The 21,840-nt window shown below is 34.0% G+C and overlaps 1 protein-coding gene across 2 annotated transcripts in view; it reads left to right on the forward strand.

The window, feature by feature from the left end:
* Positions 1-21,840, forward strand: part of LOC148951519 (potassium channel, subfamily K, member 16-like) — a 164,785-nt gene that overhangs the window by 84,359 nt on the left and 58,586 nt on the right. For both annotated transcript variants that reach the window (XM_089090305.1, XM_089090306.1), the window contains exons 3-4: positions 2,063-2,204; positions 8,050-8,198. In XM_089090305.1, coding sequence (XP_088946431.1) covers positions 2,063-2,204; positions 8,050-8,198 — 291 coding nt within the window. The remainder of the gene's footprint in view (positions 1-2,062; positions 2,205-8,049; positions 8,199-21,840) is intronic.

A 21,840-nucleotide genomic window follows, 5' to 3' on the forward strand; every position in this document is an offset into this window, starting at 1 on the left:
GTGATCGTATCGACTTAGTGGTCCTAGAATATCAAGAGAGGCCTCATTCAAACTGAAATTAAAAGTTCTAGTGTCCTTTATAAGTGACCAAAAAAATTGGAGGGCAAAAAGTCCCCCTCCCCCGCCCTTTTTTCCCAAAATTGTCTGATCAAAATTTTGAGATAGCAATTTTATTCATCATAGTTGAAAAGCCCAATAACTATGCCTTTGGGTATAACAAGACCCCCCCCCCCCCACAGCCTTAGGGAAAGGTCCTTAAGTTATAAAATTTGCCCATTGTTTGCGGATAGTATTTGTTATTGGGATCTAGGCATACATTTTTGGGTGGGGGGGGGCAAATTTTCTGATAGGGGTTTTTCCACAAGAGAATTTTACATGGGGGGATGTTTCCAGGGAGTGAATTTGTCATAGGAAATTATACACTGGGGGAATTCGACAGTATTCTTATACAAAATTATTTTTATATATCTTGCTTTCTCTTTTCTCTTTTAATCTTTAAAAGATTAAATTAACAAGTATTTTCAATTGAAAGTAAGGAGCAACATTAAAACTTAAAACGAACAGAAATTATTACGTATATAAAGGGGGTTGCCCCCTCCTCAACACCTCACTCTTTACGCTAAAGTTTGAATTTTGTCCCAATTCTTTAATACGGTAATTACTCCTGAAACACAAGGGCCGTTTATTTAGAACAATAAGACGCTTTTTTTAAAAGTACTAATAAACTTTAGCGTAAAGAGCGAGCTGTTGAGGAGGTGGCAAACCCCTTTGTATACGTAATAATTTCTGTTCCTTTTAAGTATTAATGTTGCTCCTTACTTTCAGTTGAGGAACTTGGTTTTTTATTTAATCGCACCAGAAAATCATAATTTTTAAGGATTTTTCGTTCGGTTGTTTCCAAATTATGAAATTTGTAGAACAGTATCACACTTTCGTCAGGATTGCCACGTTGAACCGTGGAAATAAACAAGTGAAACTAATTCGTTAAATTCCATAACGATTCTCGTCCGTATGAATTCAAACCTTGGTGATCTTTTGACTCCAAAAGACTTCTGCATCTTCAAAGGTAAGCTACACCTTCTTAAATTGTTTAGTGCCAAGAATTTTTAGCTCATTTTTTACTGTCTTTACGCCCATGTTTCTTTTTTCTACACCCGCTACTACCACATGCTTTATAACTGTATATGGAGGTAATTTTCATTCAAAGCTGACCTCCTCACTTTTCCTAGTTTTTAAGATATACATGGTTGTGTGCGTTCCCAGTTAACCAGTTCAAACAATCAGACAACAAAATTTTCATTTTCTTGTACTTTAAGAAGAATTTGTTTTGGAATTTTTATAAATTTTAAAATTTTTAATCTAAATTTTGTCTCTAAATTTTTAATCAATTTACTTTAATTACCCGTGTTTTCTCTTTCTATTTTCTTTTTCTTCTTTTTTTCTCTCTTCTTCATTTTCAGTTTTTTGTTGTTATGGTCCTAAATAAGTTCACTTCCAGGATCTTTATTATTATTGGTGTTATGTTTTATTGTCATTTGAATAAATTGAATTTAAGTAGAAGATTGTGAGAAGATGCAACAAAGATGCGATAAAAAAAATTGATGTTAAAGGCTCCCTTTTCCAGTTATAGGTTACTCGTAAACGAAAAAGGGGAACATGATGAATTTGAGAAAAAAAACTTCTTTAATTTTCGTAATAAAATTAATAAGAAAAAACAAATTCAAACAGTTGATAGAAGTTGATTTATTTGGAAGGGTGGGACCTAAACCTAACTTTTCCAAAAGTTGTCATATAGCACTATTTGAGTTAGTACAACCAATGTTGCAAAATGGTCAGTTTTCAGTTTCAATCTCAAAATCAATAAGAGATTTGTCGTCATTGTAATCATTTCTTAATTTTAAAATCATTTATCAAACATAAAAACTTAACGCAAACCTATCCTCTTCAATTGTTAGGGCATGATATGGAGGAAGAAGAAGCAAATAAGTCCAAAAAAAAAATGACTTGCTATAACTTAACAGTTCGACAGAACAGATCCGGTCAATTACATATCATTTTCTAGGTGTTGCTTAACTTGGAGAGGTACGAAGAACTAGTGGCGGAAGCTGTGAGTTCTGGCATTCCCCGTCTTGAAGGAGAAAAACCAACTCAGTGGACTTATACTCAATCAGTATTTTTTGCTTCAACAGTTCTTACAACGATTGGTGAGTTAAGATAACCCTATCTTAAAATAAAAAATTAATTATACTATTGGGTAGACTTGTGACTAATTGTACCAAATAATAACGAAAAATAATTCCAAAAGCTTTTAAATATTCAAAGTGAAATGATTAACTCATTAATGTGGCTTTGCCAGCAAAATCTCAAACTAAACATCACAGATGTTTATTTAACTTAGTTGTTATTAACTTAGTTAACTTATTTAACTTATTTAACTTAGTTGTTAAGTTCCTTCTAAAAGGAGATGGAAAAACCAACGTCAATATGGGTTTTGGGATGTATAAAATTTAAGAAAAGTTCTCATTTTATAATGTTCTACCACAATTAGTGAAGAAATATCACAGCAGCAATCCACCGTCCTTATCTTATAAGTCAAAAACAGCTGCATATGCACGTTCTTCACCTAAATCAGTGCAGAATATTTTATTATCATGAAATATTTTCTAAAGATAGCTTTTTCTTAAAACATTGAACTAGAAAGTTTCTAGAATATCTTTAAACAGTTGAAGAACTGAAAAAAATTGTTTAGCTGTTACAAAAAAAAATTTGAGTTTGAAGACAAAAGTGCTGTTTGTTTTCTAATACAACTAAAATACTAATATTACTTTTAATAATTTTTAAAAGTAACTGAGGACTAAGGTTGTGGGTTGTGGGAGAATGCGTAGAAGATAGAATAACAAAATCTCAAGGTTATTTTACTCAACTTAGGAACCTATGGGAACGTAAAAGGATAAGGGTGAAATTATATCTTAGAGTGTTTGAGACAATTGTGACGAGTGTGGATAATAATGCTCGTAAAATATCTCGTTGTAAAGAATCTTGCGTCTCGAAAATTTTCGTTTTTTTAACTCGCTTAAAATTACGCACATTAACACAGGCGAAAGGTAATTTAGCCTCCATCTCTGACATACACTTAAAGTTTAATTTAATCGACTTAGAAGTATATTTGACCAACGTGAGCCAATGAAACTAAAGCAGACTTTTTACCGCGGAATTATAGGAAAATAAGCTCTATTTTTTCTTTGTTTATACTATATGTACCGAGCAAATAATCTCATTTCTATAGTACTCATTTTACGTTGCACTAAACACTTTAAAACAAATTGCTCATCACTAATTCTTCTCATTTTTATTGTTTCTATGCCCCAATGGATCTCTTTCTATAAACCCAAGTACAGAAACGCAAGGTGTTTTTCAAATACATTTTCTCAAGACAATCTTAGGAATATACCAAAGACAAATCCTAAAAAAGAAAGGGTTCGATCCAACTTAGTTTTAGTGAAAAGGATCTTTGGCAGGTTTGAAATGTCCCACGGACGGACAAAGATCGTACGTACAGAGCTCTTTCACTAATAAGCTAAAATATCCTTAGACATAATTTAGCTGCCTCATATTAGGCTGGGATGAGACTATAGATCAGAGGCTCCCAAGCTTTATTTTCTCATAGACCCCTTTTAAAATTTTGCTGGTTCCGGGGAACATCTACAGCTAAGTTTCTACCATATTCGCAAAACTCGACAAAAATGGGAAGATGAGATCTCATTATGGAAGTTTTTTTGCGGCTCTCAATTTTTGAGTTCCAATCGCGAATTAACAGTTTTCGAAAAATAAAGTGAAAATTGTTTGTTTTTTTAATTATTTGAATGTGCTCATAGGGGATGTCAAGGAAGTAAAGTTGGCCAGTCAGAAAAGTAATTTGATGGAAGTTTACTTTTATAATATCAACTCATAGCTAAAGAAACCAACGAATTCTCACTTATCTTATTTAGAAAACACCCCATTCGGAGTCGTGAAAATAAAAATGAAAATACTACATTTTCTTATGTTGTATTTATTCAAATATCTAGTTATTAAACTATTAAATATTATTGTTTTCATATTACATTGTAATATGATAACATCTCGTAATATAAATAAAATTAAAAATTAATAAAATAACTACTCGAATGACAATAATAAAATAGTCAAAATTTTAATGGGAGGGATGTTCTTTGATTTACAGATGACTGGATGATTGATTGACATAAAACTATCAATATTTGGCCTCAGTCTTGTTAGGAATAACTATATATCTCCCCATTCTGGTATATTCAATCTGCTTCTCTTTTTTTTAAAAGGTTTGTAACGAGACTAAAACTTTTTTCGACGAGATACCACGAGGGAAACGCTATCAAAAGCTTTATCACAATCCCCCATAGTCCAGGACATTTTTGGGTATTTCTGTCTCCAGCCAAATTATGTGATATCCTTTTTTAGATTTCACTTTCAGATCCTCATTACCTCTTTACTCCAAAGCTTGAGCTTCTCTTGTAGTATTGAAATAATTCACTTCTGTTTCATTAAACATATTTATGATCCATTGTGGTATTTCCATCTTCAGATTAAGTTCAAAACTTATTTTGAAGTCATCATCCTGGACAATTAGATATTCAACGTATGTCCGAATATCCTCATTAAGGCCTTCTACCTATGACAAGTTTGACTGTCAAATATGCGATGTCTGCTTTCTTTTTAATTGGTAAGGTTTTCTTTTTAATCTGAATCTTTGCTTTCAAGAAACTCTAAAACTGATGAAAAAATTGAGTTGGATCTTTTCAAACATGGACTTTCCGACAACCGGTGTACTTTAGGAGGTAAGGGCAAATCCTTGGAAATCTTCATCTTGTCATTGCCCAATTGTGCAAATAAAAGCGTATTCAACGCATTGCTTCTTATTTTTCTGACTGCATTAATCACAAATTGAAGCAATTGGTGCAATCTATCACTCAAATTATTTGCTGCCAGGTGTTGTTGGTGGATGACACAGTGAGTTAAGATTACCGTTTTCACGAGTAACAGTCACTGAGTTTCTTAAAATATTATTTCCCTGAATTCATAGGTGAAGTCACTATCTAAAGTAGATAAAATTTTGTTGTCCCCAGTTTACGAATTATAAACCACTATTTTCTTCACGCCAATGGGGATTCTTCTTGAGTTTCCCTTGGACCCCTAGGGGTCCAGCACTTTTAACTATGGATTTTCAAGGACCATTGTCAGTAGTGCAGCCTCCTTCTCAAGACAACAGCCAAGTGTCACTCTCTGCTGTCCAAATCTTCTAATTTTGGCAAAGATCCAAAACCGACTATCAAACAGAAGGCGACCTTCACCTGTTTGCGCCATGTGTCCCCAATAAAGCTATTGATTGTATTAATTTACGTTAGTCACAGGTGGCGTTTTCGTCTTTTCTCAGAACAAATTACTGGTGATCTTGTCTGGCCAGCAAATATAAGATGCGTGTGAGACAGCTATTTTTAAATCCCGGGATGCAATTTTCATGCTTCTTTTAATAATAATCAAACTGATTCTTTGACAATTGTTACAAAATCAACGACAAAGACATCTTTTGCGAGAAAATTCATGTAATGGATGCGTATTTAGCGCTGTCTATTTAAAAGTAAAAGATGGCGTTCTGCAACATGAAATTCAATTCTTCATTGAGAGAGCGCGTATTTGGGTTCTTTTAAGCCTGGTAAAAAAAAAAAAAAATGCTTCAAATAAAGTCAAAATATTACCTAAAGATCTTATCGACCACAATTTTGAATACATTTAGCATAGCCACTTCTTAGTTTAATCATAACATCGGCAAGCAGAGATAAATGATTAGGTGATGTAGAAAACCTAACATTAATACCAAGTAACTATAGTGTATTAAAAATACACCTTGTGAATTATAGCCTACGAATCTGCTAAAGGCCGTTGAAATTCTCAAAAATAGAAAGAAAAAGTGATGAATATTCTAGCTGCTCCCAAAATAATGTTTTGCAACTGGTACATCTTAACACAAACATTCATAATACGATGGGGACGCAGAAGAAAATTGTAAATTAGGGGATTTTTGGGATTTAATTTGTATTCAAGCAGTCATCTGGTCAACAGGGTATTTCTGTTTATTGTTTTTCTTCACTCCCTCTTTCAATTTCATTTAGAAGTTTCTTTGCCTAGCAAACGAATATTTTAGAAGGTTCATAATCTAACAGAGAAAAGTTCTAATTTAATAAAAGCGCACATCTGGTATAGGTGTGTTTTCCCTAAGACTTGAATTTTTGTCTATGTTTACCATTAAACTGAATTCAGCTTTCAGCAACATCTATGAAGTAAAAGATAATTTTTTTCTTAAAGAGACTCAAAATGTGAATTTCGTTTAACTTTCAAAGGTGTTCAAAGGTGTTCTCTAGAAATTGACATGCGTCTAAACTACAATAATATTCTGAACCAGTACCACTACTATAGATACTAGCATTAGTAGTGGTCAGTTTACATAATTTAACCGAATTACAAATTTAACAAACTGACGTGAATTTAGGGAATTAGCGAATCTACGCCATTTTTCAACTTTGGCCATGTTTTCATTTAGAGTTTTCTGAGAAAATCGAGAAGCACATCAACCAACAAAAATGTGTGAGAATGTTTTTTTTTCCAACATACCATACTATACCATAAGAATACCATAACATACCATAGGAAATGGGGTTTGGTTAGTGTACAAAAACAGAGTGCCTATATATTCTCCTTCTCCTCTATTGGCTTCCTCACTCTCATTATTTTCTGACAATCGTAAAATTTGCACGTTGAAACCCAAGATGAATGAAATTGTAGAGCTAAAATAAGTCGAGAATAAATATTTCCGCTGAATTGAAAGAAATTGATTTAATAATAGACAATATCATAGACAAGAAACGAAATTTTTTGAGTAGAAAATGAATGTACAAACTTGTCAGCTATGACAGCGTGCAAAATATTAAAATAGAGCAAACACATGTCCTCGGTTACCCTTTTGATAAAGGTAACTCTTTTGAAAACAAATGTGAATAGAGATGAAAAAATTAATCAAAGCTAGTATTTTAATGTTTTATAGTTAACCTTATTTTTTTTGAGATTACGAGATGGCGTTGATTGTTTGTTCTTCTCAGAGACGAATTTGAGTCTCGTAATTCACTAGTTTCTCACACTCATCAAAATTATCTTCTAATATCTCACCTCATGCTTACCAAAAGTAATATTTTATTCAAATTCTGTAGTTAACCTTATGATTTTGTTGTATCGGATGGATTGGCTGTTTTATCATTCTTACAGACAAAATTACTTTTTCCCCCTCTTTAGTTTCTCAAACTAAAAAAAGTATCATCTAATACTTCTTCTCATACTTATCTAAACCTATATTTTTATTTAGGCTTTATAGATAAACATATTATTTTATTGAGAATATTAGACGGTGTTGGTTGTTTTTTGTTCTTCTCAGTAACAAACTTATCGAAGCGAAATATTTTTATTTTGGCCTTTTAGTTATTATTATAATATTGTTGAGAACACAGTATGGTTCTTTCTCCTTCTCACAGACGAATTTAAATTTATTACTTCACTAATTTCTTATACTCGTCAAAATTCGCATGCAATTTCTCATCTCATGCTTATCAAAACAAATATTTTTATTCAATTTTTATAGTTAACCTCATGATTGTGTTGAGAGTACCATGTGGGATCAGTTGTCTTTTTTTCTCTTCAGAGACAAATTTGAGTTTACTCTGGAATTAGCTTGTCATACTCATATTTTAGACGACACGTCGAAACCCTGGATAAATTGAAGTCAAGAATAAAGATTTTAAATTTAAATTTTTTTTTTGATATTTGACAACAGAGATTACCTTTTAATGATTTATGAACTCAATAAATTGAAACATTTTGGTACATCTAGGAAGGAAGTTTCGTTTCTCGCAACTGAGGTTGGTTTCTTTATAATTTATTTTCATGTCTTTATTTATTTTTCACGAACGTCTATAATTTTTATTACAGGCTATGGTAATATTGCACCAGCAACTACAATGGGACGATTTTTTTGTATGTTTTTTGCTTTCATTGGCATTCCATTTACATTGACTGTTATTGCTGATCTTGGAAGTGTGATGGCTTCGAGTGTTTCGGTCGTTTATAAAAAAATGAAGGTAAATAAAAATAAGCTAACAACTTTAAAAAAAAAAAAATTAAAATGAATTGCTTCAAAATAAAAGTAAAATGCCGTGAGAACACGGTTTTGACTTGAAAAAAGGTAATTTGATTGTCTGTCACCAAAAATTCAAGAAATATAAACTGCTGTAAATTGGATTCATTAGACATTTCTAAAATTCTCACTTGAAAATAAACAATGTTGTCATGTGGTTTTTATCGTCCTAAAGCAAGGATCATTAGTAGGTCAAATAATGGTCACCTAAGAAACCAGCTAAAGATTGCCAAAACCTGTCGATAACTGGGTGAAGTTCACCCAAAATCAGTGTTTCATTTGAGATTTCCAAAATAAACGTACTTACTGCCATCTAGTATTTGAAAATAATAGATGCGGTAAAGTTCTACAATTCTTTAACATCCTCATTTGAAAATAAACAATGTTGCCATGTGGTTTTTATCGTCCTAAAGCAAGGATCATCAGGAGGTCAAATAGTGATCACCTAAGAAACCAACTATTGCCAAAACCGGTCGATAACTGGGTGAAGTTCACCCAAAATCAGAGTGTTTCATTTGAGATTTCCAAAATAAACGTACATATTGCCATCTAATATTTGAAGGATTTTTTTGCTGACCATAATAGGTGCCTTTTGAAATGTTACTTGTTACTCCTAAGCACAAATTCATCAAACTTTGAAATTAAAAACACCCAAATAACGAATCAAATCGGAAAAGAATTGTCAAAAAGCACCTACCTTTCCAGTCGCAAGTAGAACACTAACTTGTGTGATTGTGGCTGGTGAAATAAAAGCCTGATGATAAAAGGTACATTACTTTGACTTAAAAAAACGGCTATGGCTAGGTCAAACTTGATTTTGACCATCTTAGGATTGAAATTTAAACAATCTTGCTCTATCCTCCCCCCTCTCCGAAAAAAGACGAAATGGATAAGCTTTTTTTAATTATAAATGTAAATTTTAGGAATAGGGACATGAAATGTTTCAGTTATGCCTAAGCAAATGAAGGGGAGGGGCAAGGCCGTACGCAGGATTTTTTTTCGGAGGGGGTTTTACTCAAAGATTTATTTTTGAGGGGGGGGGGGCTTACACAGAAAAACCTCAAAAAATGCATACAAAATTTTTTTATATCCATTTTTGTTACGTTTTTACGAGTCAAAAAACATTTCGGGAGGGGGTCAAACCCCCCTAATCCTCCCTCTGGGTACGGCCTTGGAGAGGGGGAAAGCATACTCATTAAAAAAAACTAAATTTATGTTGCCTAGGCAATGTGAAATTTTGCAGCAGCCCTTTGTCAGCCTCTCCAACAAAAGTGATGCGGGAGCAACAATTTGGTTAAGAACTAGAGGAAGAGATTTAAAAATAGTATTTGATTTTGAAGCCAATTGAACTTATCATTTTGTACCAACCCCTTATCCGCGAAGATGACCATGACATAAGAAGGGATTTGAAAAAAAATATGTATTTGACTACGTAGCCAGTTGAGTCTTTTCCTTCTTAATCGTCGGTATTGTCACGGATTAAACTTAAAATATCACCTTATAGATTCTAATTAATAATGCATATATATCCCTATCTTTCTGCAATCATTTTACTGCAGCTGCTCTTGCCTACAGTAATTAAAAAACTACAATATTGTGATGCATTTTTATTTATAATCGCTGCCCAGCTGCGTAGAGAGAAATTTGATTACCCTCAAATACATCACAAACATAGGAAATGTAGACAATTTGTTTGTCTTAGCATAAAATAAATGTTTGGAACCAATAATAGCCAGAAAAATTTGCAAGCCCCTCATCGACAAAAATGACTGCGGTCTAATATCGAAATATTACTTCCAAGTCTCTAAATTGTCTCATTCAATGTGTAGGCCTACATTATAATTGAAACTGTTAACCCTTCGAACTGTTCTAATTAGTATATCGCATTAATTAGCTTAAAAATTGTCATGTAATCTTATTGAGCCTAGTTGATGTTTTAAGTCTACCGTTGCATTTATAATCTTATTACTATAGATATAAGCTGCTCAAAATAAAAGGTACACCAGTTGGTAAGTACATAACCCCTGATCCCTCAAGACAATTGCGGTACAACAATCGATTTTTAATTAAAACTTCTCTTTGAATTCTGTTTTCCTAATTCTATTGATCAAATAAAAGATAGACTAATTTAAAGAAGTTTATAACCCCTAACCAAGAGAAACTGTGCTTTAAGACACTTACTGGCCTGTACCTCACCGTACCAGACATGAAACAGAGTTTTTCGTACTCTCAAGTGCATCAAAAGCAAATAATAGGTAGATCAACAAGCAAAAGATGCCAACCCCCACTGTAAAGATAACTGAGACATAATAATCAATTGCTACTTATAAATCCCTCCCTTTTCTTTTAGTTTAAACCAGATTTTTTTCTAATGTGTATCACAACTCTAAGGCTGTCAACCCCATAAAAGTTTTAAAATCGTGTATCACATGGAAAAATGTTTTTACGAGAAAACTGGTGTCACATTCCTTGATAAGCTCATCAATGATTATTGATCAACGTTGAAAAAAGTCATCTGTCTTAGTCCAAAAATTGATTTTATTACCACAGGCCAACTTTACTCAAAAAGGAGCAAAGAGAAAGCTTCAATTTCTATTTATGGGGCCAGGTAACTGTTGCACATATTGAGCACTTTTCGATTTTAATTCAGTTTCAGTTTGAAACTGATGCCTGCCTGCTAGAATAGAGTGTTCCAGTCGAAAGCAGAAACATGGCTCAATAGAACGAAAGCTTGGCTGCGTAGCTTCGGATAGTGCTCTCTGACACAAACTGAAAAACTCTATTATTCTAGCTCAATTATTAGCAAAAACCACACTTTTCATAAGAAGCGTGGATGTTAGATCCTGAACACTATCTAGCAATGAGCTGAAATTGACAGAACTGAGAAATAAAGAAAACCAGGACAAAAAGTGTTGCTCCAGCAAGACAATAAATGTGGGAGACGACAGAATTAAGCTAGTTGTAAAACCATTTAACGGATTAGAACCTGAAACTGAAAAACTCCGCTTGAAATCACACACTCTAGGTTTTAGCTCAATTATTAGCAAAAACCATCCTTTTAGGCCACAGGCAAGAAATATCCATACCTTTCCAAATGTTACAAATAAAATGTCATATTCATCAGTCCAGTCTCTGGTCCACACTTTCCATAAGAACCGTTAATGTTAGATCCTTAACACTATCTAGCAAATGAGCTGAAATTGACAGAACTGAGAAAAAAGAAAACCAGGAAAAAACCGAAGTGTTGCTCCAGCAACACAATAACTGGGGGAGAGGACAGAATTAAGCTAGCTGTAAAAACATTTAACGGATGAGAACCTGAAACTGAAAAACTACACTTGAAATCAAACACTCTAGGTTCTAGCTCAATTATTTGCAAAAACCGTACTTTTAGGCCACCGGCAAGAAATATGCATACCTTTCCATATGTCATAAATCAAATGTCATATTCATCAGTCCAGTCTCTGATCCACACTTTCCATAAGAACCGTGGATGTTAGATCCTTAGCACTATCTAGCAATGAGCTGAAATTGACAGAACTGAGAAAAAAGAAAACCAGGAAAAAATCAAAGTGTTGTTCCAGCAACACAATAACTGGGGGAGACGACAGAATTAAGCTAGTTGTAAAAACATTTAACGGATGAGAACCTGAAACTGAAAAACTCCGCTTGAAATCAAACACTCTAGGTTCTAGCTCAATTATTTGCAAAAAACATACCTTTAGGCCACAGGCAAGAAATATGCATACCTTTCCAAATGTCATAAATCAAATGTCATATTCATCAGTCCAGTCTCTTGTCCACACTTTTCATATGAAGCGTGGATGTTAGATCCTGAACACTATCTAGCAATGAGGTGAAATTGACAGAACTGAGAAAAAAAGAAAACCAGGACAAAACCAAAGTGTTGCTCCAGCAACACAATAAATGTGGGAGACGACAGAATTAAGCTAGTTGTAAAAACATTTAACGGATTAGAATCTAAAACTGAAAAACTCCGCTTGAAATCACACACTCTAGGTTTTAGCTCAATTATTAGCAAAAACCATCCTTTTAGGCCACAGACAAGAAATATGCATACCTTTCCAAATGTCACAAATCAAATGTCATATTCATCAGTCCAGTCTCTGGTCCACAATTTCCATAAGAACCGTGGATGTTAGATCCTTAACACTATCTAGCAATGAGCTGAAATTGACAGAACTGAGAAATAAAGAAAACCAGGAAAAAACGAAAGCGCTGCTCCAGCAACACAATAACTGGGGAAGACGACAGAATTAAGCTAGTTGTAAAAACATTTAACGGATGAGAACCTGAAACTGAAAAACTCCACTTGAAATCAAATATTCTAGGTTCTAGCTCAATTATTTGCAAAAACCGTACTTTTAGGCCACCGGCAAGAAATATGCATACCTTTCCATATGTCATAAATCAAATGTCATATTCATCAGTCCAGTCTCTGGTCCACACTTTCCATAAGAACCATGGATGTTAGATCCTTAGTATTATCTAGCAATGAGCTGAAATTGACAGAACTGAGAAAAAAGAAAACCAGGAAAAAATCAAAGCGTTGTTCCAGCAACACAATAACTGGGGGAGACGACAGAATTAAGCTAGTTGTAAAAACATTTAACGGATGAGAACCTGAAACTGAAACTATGTTGGACAAAAGTTCTTGATTTGAATGCGAAAATTGAAAGAGAAATATAGTAAAGTAAAACAGATGAGAATCAAGGAGAAAACAAGTTTGTTTACGCTTCAGAAGTTGAAGAAAAGCTGCAAAAAAGTAAAATTTCAGCCTTCCATCCTTCCCAAAATGAATGAACAGGAGAAAGTACACAAGACCAAAGAACTGAAAAGAGAAGAGAACTAAATAAGTTAAAGGGCCAGATTGAAACTAATCAGTGAACTAAACTAAAGTAAATACACAACGAGGATAATTAGTAGAAAAAAGAAGAAAAATAAGAACCTGTGTATTGCAAATTACCCAGTAAAGATATCCGCTAAAACCCTATTTACTTATTATTGATTATCTCATTACTTATTGCTATTAATTTAAAAACAAATTATTCTACAAAAGAAGTCTTTCAAAGAAAAGTGAAGAGCTACATTAAACCAAACATGAGCAGAAATAATGTCAAATATTTTTCAACCGTAAAAATATCATAAATCATCTTCAACAAATAAATGAAACATCAAACGTACAGAAATTACAATAAATAACCGAGTCTAACTTAAAAGAGCAAAAACTAAAAGGAGTAGGACTGACGACCCCTGTGACGACGAGTAGGACGAGACCAGAAAATAGTTTGCACTTTATTGAGAACAATCCTGATTTTGTGCAATTTGTCTTTATTTTTCATCATATCGAGAAAAAAAATTACCCTCATAGACAAGATTGCTTAAAAAAAAAAATATGTGAATTGACAGTTTAAGATATATGCCGACATTTGTTCTTCTTAATAATTTTGAATTTATTTAAGTTTAAAAAAAGAAAATATATAAAATCTTTTTTGTTTTCAGAAAAGTTCAAATTATGTTCTGGTCTACAAAAGGCGCGGGGTCATTAGCCCCCCTCCTTTCAGCTTCTAATCGTTTTAAGTCTGACTCGGGTTTTCATTGTAATTTCTGTTCGTTTTGGCTTTCATTTATTTATTGATGGTGATTCATAGAAACCTTATACTTGAAAAATTATTTGACTTTATTTCTGCTCATCTTTAATTTGATGTAGCTTTTTACTTTTCTTTGAAAAACTTCTTTCATGGAAAAGGTTTCTTTTAAATTAATTTCATTTCGTTTTTCATTGACATAATCTTTTTCACTGGGTTAAGAAATAATATTTAAAATCTTTTCTGCTTTTCTTCATAGGAATCCATATTTTGGCTTACTTTTTGTATGTAGGAAAATTTTTTTGAACAATTTTAGATAATATACGCCCTCTTTACAATCTAGATAAACATAGTATATTTTGATTTACTTATTCACCTTCTCAACTTTCCAGGAAAAAAACAACTTAATACTCTATTCTGTTCCAAAGACATTATATCCATGCTATTTTGTCAACCTGGATACACTTAAAACCTTTTGGTTTAAACCAATAACAGGAGTACAAGTATTAATAGTAACAACCCTTAATGTTTCAACTTAATACACTCATTTGTTCTTGAGATATTGCTGAGAAGTCTTATAGACAACCAGCATGCACATAATGCCTGTTGACTAAGCTTTAAAGCATCATAAACTTTTCCTGAAAGTTTCCACTTTATACCCTATATCAGTCTCAAAATATACCGCCTATGTATCTTGACAACCTGGTCTATTTTGGCCGTCTGGATGCACTTAAACTATTTTGAACTATTATTCAATAGTAGCAGTAATAGTAGCAGTAGCAGTAATAGTAGTACTACTACTTGTGATAGCGGTATGCATATAGTGCGTTTTCAGTAGTTCAAAATACCTCTCAACATGGCTTGTATGTTTCAACCTAATACTCTAAGCAATTCTTGAGACACTGCTGATACACCCTTTTAACAACCTGCATACACATAGCGTGTTTCAGTTTAATTCAACAGCCCCTCAACATTTTATCAAAATTTTTCCTTGATATTCTTAGTCTTAGTAGAAGTATTAGTAGATTCGAAGCAGTTGTAGAAGTATGCGTATAATGCCTTTTATTTGGGTTCAACATTCCCCTCAAGCTGCATTTAAAGTTTCAACTTAAAAGTGTAAGTTGTTCTTGGAATAAAGCTGTTGCGCCTATTTAAAAACTTGCAGGAATATAGGATGTTTCGATTTACTTCAACATTCCCTGAAAGTTTCACCGTAGCAATTAGTAGAGGTACCTGTTGTAGCAGTGGTACAATGTTGTAGCAGTAGAAGTAGCATGCATATAGTACCATTTGATTATTTTAACATCTTCCTTAACATAGCCTGAAAGTTCCAAGTTAATACCATAGAGCTAGACCATTCCTGAGTTATTGCTGATACGTCCTTTTCGACAACTTGCAGGCACAGAGTGCGTTTTAATTTAGTTCAACATTCCCTGAAAGTTCATCTTCATAACTTTAGGCTCAGTAGTAATAGTAGTAGCAGAAGTAGCAGCAGTATTAGTAGTAGCAGTATGCACCGAGTGCCTTTCGGTTAGTTCAATATCGCTCTCAGCACACCCTGGGAGTTTTAACCTATTAATATATATTATTCCTGAGAAATTGGTCATACATCCTTTTAGCAAGCTGAATGCACATAGTGTGTTTCGATTTACTTCAACATCCCCCTAAATAGTCCCTGAAAGTTTCACCCTAATGCCCCAAGCCTCAGAAGAAATAGTAATGATAGCAGTAGCAGCAGTAGAAATGACGATAACATACGCACAGTGCCTTTCGGTTAGTTAAGCATCCTCCTCAAAGTGCCTTGAAAGTTTCAATTTAATGCTCTAAATTGTTCCTAAGATATTGCTTATATACCCTTTTGACAGCCAGCATGCATATAGTTATTTACCATTAGCCTATCTAGTAGCAGTGGTCGTAGTTGTGATGATAGTAGTAGCATGCATATAGTGACTTGTGGTTAGTTTAATGTCTGCCGGAACATACCCTGAAAGTTTTAATTTGATGCTCAAAGCCGGTCCTGAGATATTACTGGTAACTTAGTTGTTTAATTAACTCACTACTACTACTTACTTGAAGTAGCTGTAGTAGTAGCATTAGCAGCAGTATGCGGATAGCAGCTTTTTTTTTCAAAATCCTTCTCAATACACACTGAAAGTTTCAATTTAACACCGTAAACACTTCCTGGGAAATTGCTGATACGTCTTTTGATAGCCTTCTTGCCCTAGGTGTGTTTAGATTTGGTTCAACATCCTTTCAACATTTCAAGAAATTATCACCTCGATACCTTTAGCTTTAGCAGCAGCAGTAGTATTAGTAGAAGTAGCAGTAGTAGGAGCAGTAATAGTGGTAGTAGTACTAGAAATAGCATACAAATATTGCCTTTTGATTATTTCAACATACCCGATAACAAGGCCTGTCAGCTTTAACTTCATACTCCTACCCGTTCCTTCATATTCCTACCCGTACATTGTGCATTTTCATTTAGTTAAACTTCCCCCTCAATATTCTTTAACATTTTCACCTTCATATTCATAGCCTTATTGGTAGTAGCAGCCACAGTAGTGGCAGTAGTATTAGTAATAGTAGTTATAGCTGCAGTAGTAGTATCAGCAGTAGTAATAAAAGTATGATAGCAGCATTAGTGGTATGCTCGTATTGCCTTTTGGTCAGTTGAACATCCATCTCATCAAGCCCTGGAAGTTTCAACCCAATTTTCTAAGCCGTTCCTAAGATATTGTTCGTATCCTTTTATGACATCTTGTATACCACAGCGTGTTTTAACTTAGTTCAACATCCCCCTCAATCGTTCCTACAATTTCCACCTTCATACCTTAGCCTTAGTAGTATTTGCAATAGAAGTAGTAGTTATAGCATTAGTAGTATTAGTAGTCGTAGTAGTAGTAGTAGTAGTAGTAGTAGTAGTAGTAGTAGTAATAGTAGTAGTAGTAATGGCAGTAGTAATAGTAGTAGCGAGCACATATTTCCTTTTGTCCAATTGATCCTCCTCCTCAAACACAGTGTGTGTTTGATTTAGATCAACTTTCCCCTCAACATTTCTTGAAAATTTCACCTTAATATCCTCAGCCTTAATATTAGTCGCAATAGAAGTAGTAGCTTTTTTAGCAGTAGTAGTAAAGGTGGTTGTTTTTTTAGTAGTAGTATTAGTAGTAATAGTAGTAGTAGAAGTTGCAGTAGTAGTATTAGTAGTAGTAGTAGTAGTAGTAGCAGCAGCGTGCATATATTGCTCTTTAGTCAATTGATCAACCCCCTCATCATTCCCTGAAAAGCTCCAGCTCAATACCCAAGTCATTCTTGAAGTACGCCCTTTTGACGACCCGCATGCTCATAGTGTATTTCGATTTAGTTTATCACTCCCCTCAAGATTTTCTGAAAGCTTCACCTGATTGTCCTTGGTCTTCATACCTATAGGCTTAGTAGTAGTAGGAGTCATAACATTAGTAGGTGTATTAGTAGTAGTAGTAAGAGTAGTGGCGGCACTAATGTGGACATATTGCTTTTTGGTCAGTAGAACATCCCCCTCATCACGCCCAAGAAGTTTCAACTTAATTGGCTACGCTAAGCTGTTCCTAAGATATTGTTGATGTGCCCTTCCGACAACCAGTATGTGCATAGTGTATGTTTGATTTAGATCAACCTCCTCCTCAACATTTCTTGAAAATTTCACCTTAATATCCTCAGCCTTAGTATTAGTCGTAACAGCAATAGTAGTTGTTATAGCAATAGTAGTAAAGGTGGTTGTTGTTTCAGTAGTAGTAGTAGTAGTAGTAGTAGTAGTAGTAATAGTAGTAGTAGTAGTGTAGTAGTAGTAGTAATAGTGGTAGTAGTAGTAGCGTGCACATATTGCTTTTCAGTTAATAGATCACCCCCCTCATCATTCCCTGAAAGCTCCAGCTCAATACCAAGTCATACCTGAAGTACACCCTTTTGACGACCCGCATGCTCATAGTGTATTTCGACTTAGTTTAACACTCCCCTCAGCATTCCCTTAAAGTTTCACCTGATTGTTCTTGGACTTTTCGGACACAAGAGGTCAAATATACCCCCCTTTCCCGATAATAAATATTTTATATAAACAACGTGCAGATTGTTTAACTTACAGCAATTGACCCAAGGGATGTGGAGGGATGATCCCAAGAGGCCTAGCTATTATACATAGATGATGGCCTATACAAGATGGCTATCTCAAAGTTTTATCGGATATCCTCGTGGATAGAATTAGGGGTGAGGGGGGCTGGTCCAATCACTCTTCACTCTTAAAAAGGGAACTAAGATCTTTCAATTTCCAATCGAATGAGCCCCTTCCGAGTTTTTAGGACCATTCCTTCCATGCAAATTTTTTTTTTATATTTCAAAAAAAAAAACAACGGTATATTGCGCCCATTCCACTGTTTACTCCGGCAGCGTTATTGCGTTGCCTATGATTTAATAGTCTCATAGTTTTTCTTGTAAGGAGTTTAGTGAGAGAAGTATGTGAGAGTCGGGCAATCGGATCATGCTATATGAAACTAACCCCTAGGGGTTTATATATAAAAAAGTTCAACTTCAAAACAAATGTCGATGTTAAGGTAGACTTACCCAGGAAAAACAGGGTCGCGTCTGGGCACAACGAAACTAAGGATTTTCCTAATTTCGCTAAAATTGTTTTAATGCAACTTTTCTGCCGTATTAAATTGTAATCTGTTCTTTTAGTATCCATAGTTCTATACCATAGTTTTTTAAGCTTTTGGATGCAGTTCTGACATTCCGGACGAAAAGCTGGAGAAAGAATCTAAAGTTGAATCCCTTGGTGAATTTTTTGTGTGTGTGTGTGTGTGTGTGTGTGTGTGTGTGTGTGTGTGTGTGTGTGTGTGTGTGTGTGTGTGTGTGTGTGTGAAAGTAAAAGAAATTTCATTGAAATCTCCAACAAACACAAGGTATTCGGTATATGAGAGGGGTTGAGAGGGTGAGCTCCCTCGTATAGAGAATAATGCCAGTTTATTATAGGTTTTAATGTCACTATTTGCATTCGTTTGAAAGAAAAACTTGTTTCTTTGTTTCATCGTTTTCTCATTTTTAGTACCAGTATCCTCGGTTTAGTATCTTCGGTTATCCCAAACATAAGGAGGGTTGCCACCTCTTTAACTACCACTATCTTATAAGTTTAATTTTTGCGTAACAATGCTTCTAGATAAAAGGCTCATTTAGTGCAATGTTGATAGTATCATATACTAGCATCGACAATATATATATATAAAAAAAAAAAAAAAAAAAAAAAAAAAAAAAATATATATATATATATATATATATATATATATATATATATATATATATATATATATATATATATATATATATATATATATATATATATATATATATATATATATATATATATATATATATATCTATCTTTGTATGTCAGTAATAATTGTGTATGTATTTATGTATGTATGTATTTATTCTGTTTTTCGAAAACGGCTCCAAACTTTTTCGGGAAAACTGGTATCTTGTGATATTCTCGCATAAAAAAGCCATCTAGATAGGTCAGAAGTCTGAGGAAACTCGTTAAGAGGTTTAATTTTGGTTTTTGCGAATGACGTCATGTACTATGTTACTACATCATACAAGTATTTCTTATGAGAACATACATGACATCATATAAGTATATATATTATCTTTATATGCGAGTAATATTTGTGTCTGTATGTATGTATGTATGTATGTATGTATGCATGTTCTCAAAACCGGCTCCATATATTTTCAGGAAAATTGGAATCTTGGAATATTCTCGCATAAAAAAATTATCTAGATAGGTCAGAAGTCTGAGAAAAATCGCAAAGTCTTAATTTCAGTTTTTGCAAATGATGTCATGTACTATGTTATTACATCATATAAGCATTTTTTTATGACATCATATATGGCATCTTATAAGTATTTTCTTATATGATGTCATGCATAGCACAAACAAGATTGCTGAGTTTCCAACGCAACAGTTATTTATATAATATATGTCGTTTGAAAGGCCCAAAAAACGAAAATTTGCAGTTGCAGTTACAATAAATGACGATTCTTTGGACCCAGCACCTGAACTATCAAACGTGATAAAATGTGAAATATGACAACCTTGACCATCAGTTGCGACAACACCAATACGTACAGCTAAAGTAAAGGCCATTGTTAAATTGTCTAAAGTATTCAAAATCCAATAACGTGTAAAAAATGAAAATGAAGATCAAAGACACGGGCGGTTAGAAAATGAAGAGCAAAGACACGGGCGGTTATAATAAATGCGAAAACGACAATTAGAGCGTGTTAAATATGAAAATGAAGGGCAAAGACGCACGCGGTTAGAAGACAAGAAAATGAAGAGCAGCGAGTCAATGAAAATCAACCTTGACAGCGAGAATAAGAACTTGTCCAAATTGAAAATGATAGCGATGAGGATTGGGTTTGTGATTTTGACATGGGTAAGGTCATCAATACCTACCATATATTTGTTATAAAAACAAAGGTGCGAAGATACGTATTTAATAATGACGAAAATTAAGCCGAGGTGTAACGAAGCAAACAATTTGAAAATGATAGCAATGATGATTGGGTTTTGGATTTTGAGATGGATAAGGCCATCAATGCCTACCATACCTTTTAGAATAATCAAAATATGGACTGGATAAATCGTTGGAAGAAAAAGAAGTGTTTGTCCCACCACCTGGACAATTAAAAGAAACAAAGGCTCGGCGATATGTCTTTCGTAATGACAAAAGACAAGCAAAGGCAAAAGAAGAAGTTTTTGTCCCACCACTTGAACAATTAAAAGAAACAAAGGTGGTCGTCAATGCCTTCCATACCTTGAAAAATCAAAAAACAGGACTAAGAAAATCGTTGGAAGAGAATGAAGTTTCTGTCCCACTACCTGAACAATTAAAAGAAACGAAGGTTCGGCGATATTTCTTTCATAATGACAAAAGACAAGCCGAGGAAAAAGCTAAAGGTCCAATAAAAAAAAATGTAATTTTACAAAGGCACCTCTTTTAATTTAAGGTCCATTTGGACGCCATGACATCAAGAAAAGGCTCAAATTTTCTGTGTTTAGAAGACAAGCGACAGTGAGAATCGGTATATAGAAGCCTGCCGTATGCCCCATACCTTTGTTAAAAAAAAGTTTCGGCAATATGTATTTCATAATGACGGAAGATAAGCCAAGGTGTAACGAACAGATCAAATTGAAAATGATGGCGATGATGATTGGCTTTAGGATTTTGACATGGATAAAATCATCAATACCTACCCTACTTCTGAAAATCAAAAATTTGGACTGGATAAATCGTTGGAAGAAAAAGAAGTTTTGTTCCACTGCCTAAACAATTAAAAGGAACAAAAGGTCCGGTGATTCGTCTTTCATAATGACAAAAGACAAATCAAGGCAAAAGAAGAAGTATTGTCCTACACCCTGAACAATTAAAAGAAACAAAGGTAGTCGTCAATGCCTTCCATACCTTTGAAAATCAAAAACCTGGACCAGATAAATCGTTGGAAGAAACAGAAGTTTTTTTCCTACCACCTGAACAATTGAAAGAAACAAAGGTTCGGTGATATGTCTTTCATAATGACAAAAGACGAGCCCAGGCAAAAATTAAAGGTCCGATAAAAAAAAAATTAATTTACAAAGGCATCACTTCTAATTTAGTCGTAAGATCCATTTGGACGTCATTACATCAAGAAAAGGCTCAAATTGTTTATGTTTAGAAGAAAAGCGACTGTGAGAATCAATATATAGAAGGCTGCCGTATACCGAGCGCTGGGGCTCAGCGACGAAGCCGCCAGGCTCCTGGTAGTATCTTTAATAATTGTGTATGTATTTATGAATGTATGTATTTATTCTGTTTCTTGAAAACAGCTCCGTATTTTTTCGGGAAAATTGATCTTGGGATATACTCGCATAAAAAAAACGAACTAACAGGTCAGAAGTCTGAGAAA

The sequence above is a fragment of the Artemia sp. Qi Xiang Cuo genome, chromosome 6, assembly GCF_049724085.1.
Source record: "Artemia sp. Qi Xiang Cuo chromosome 6, ASM4972408v1, whole genome shotgun sequence".
Classification (NCBI taxonomy): domain Eukaryota; kingdom Metazoa; phylum Arthropoda; class Branchiopoda; order Anostraca; family Artemiidae; genus Artemia; species Artemia sp. Qi Xiang Cuo.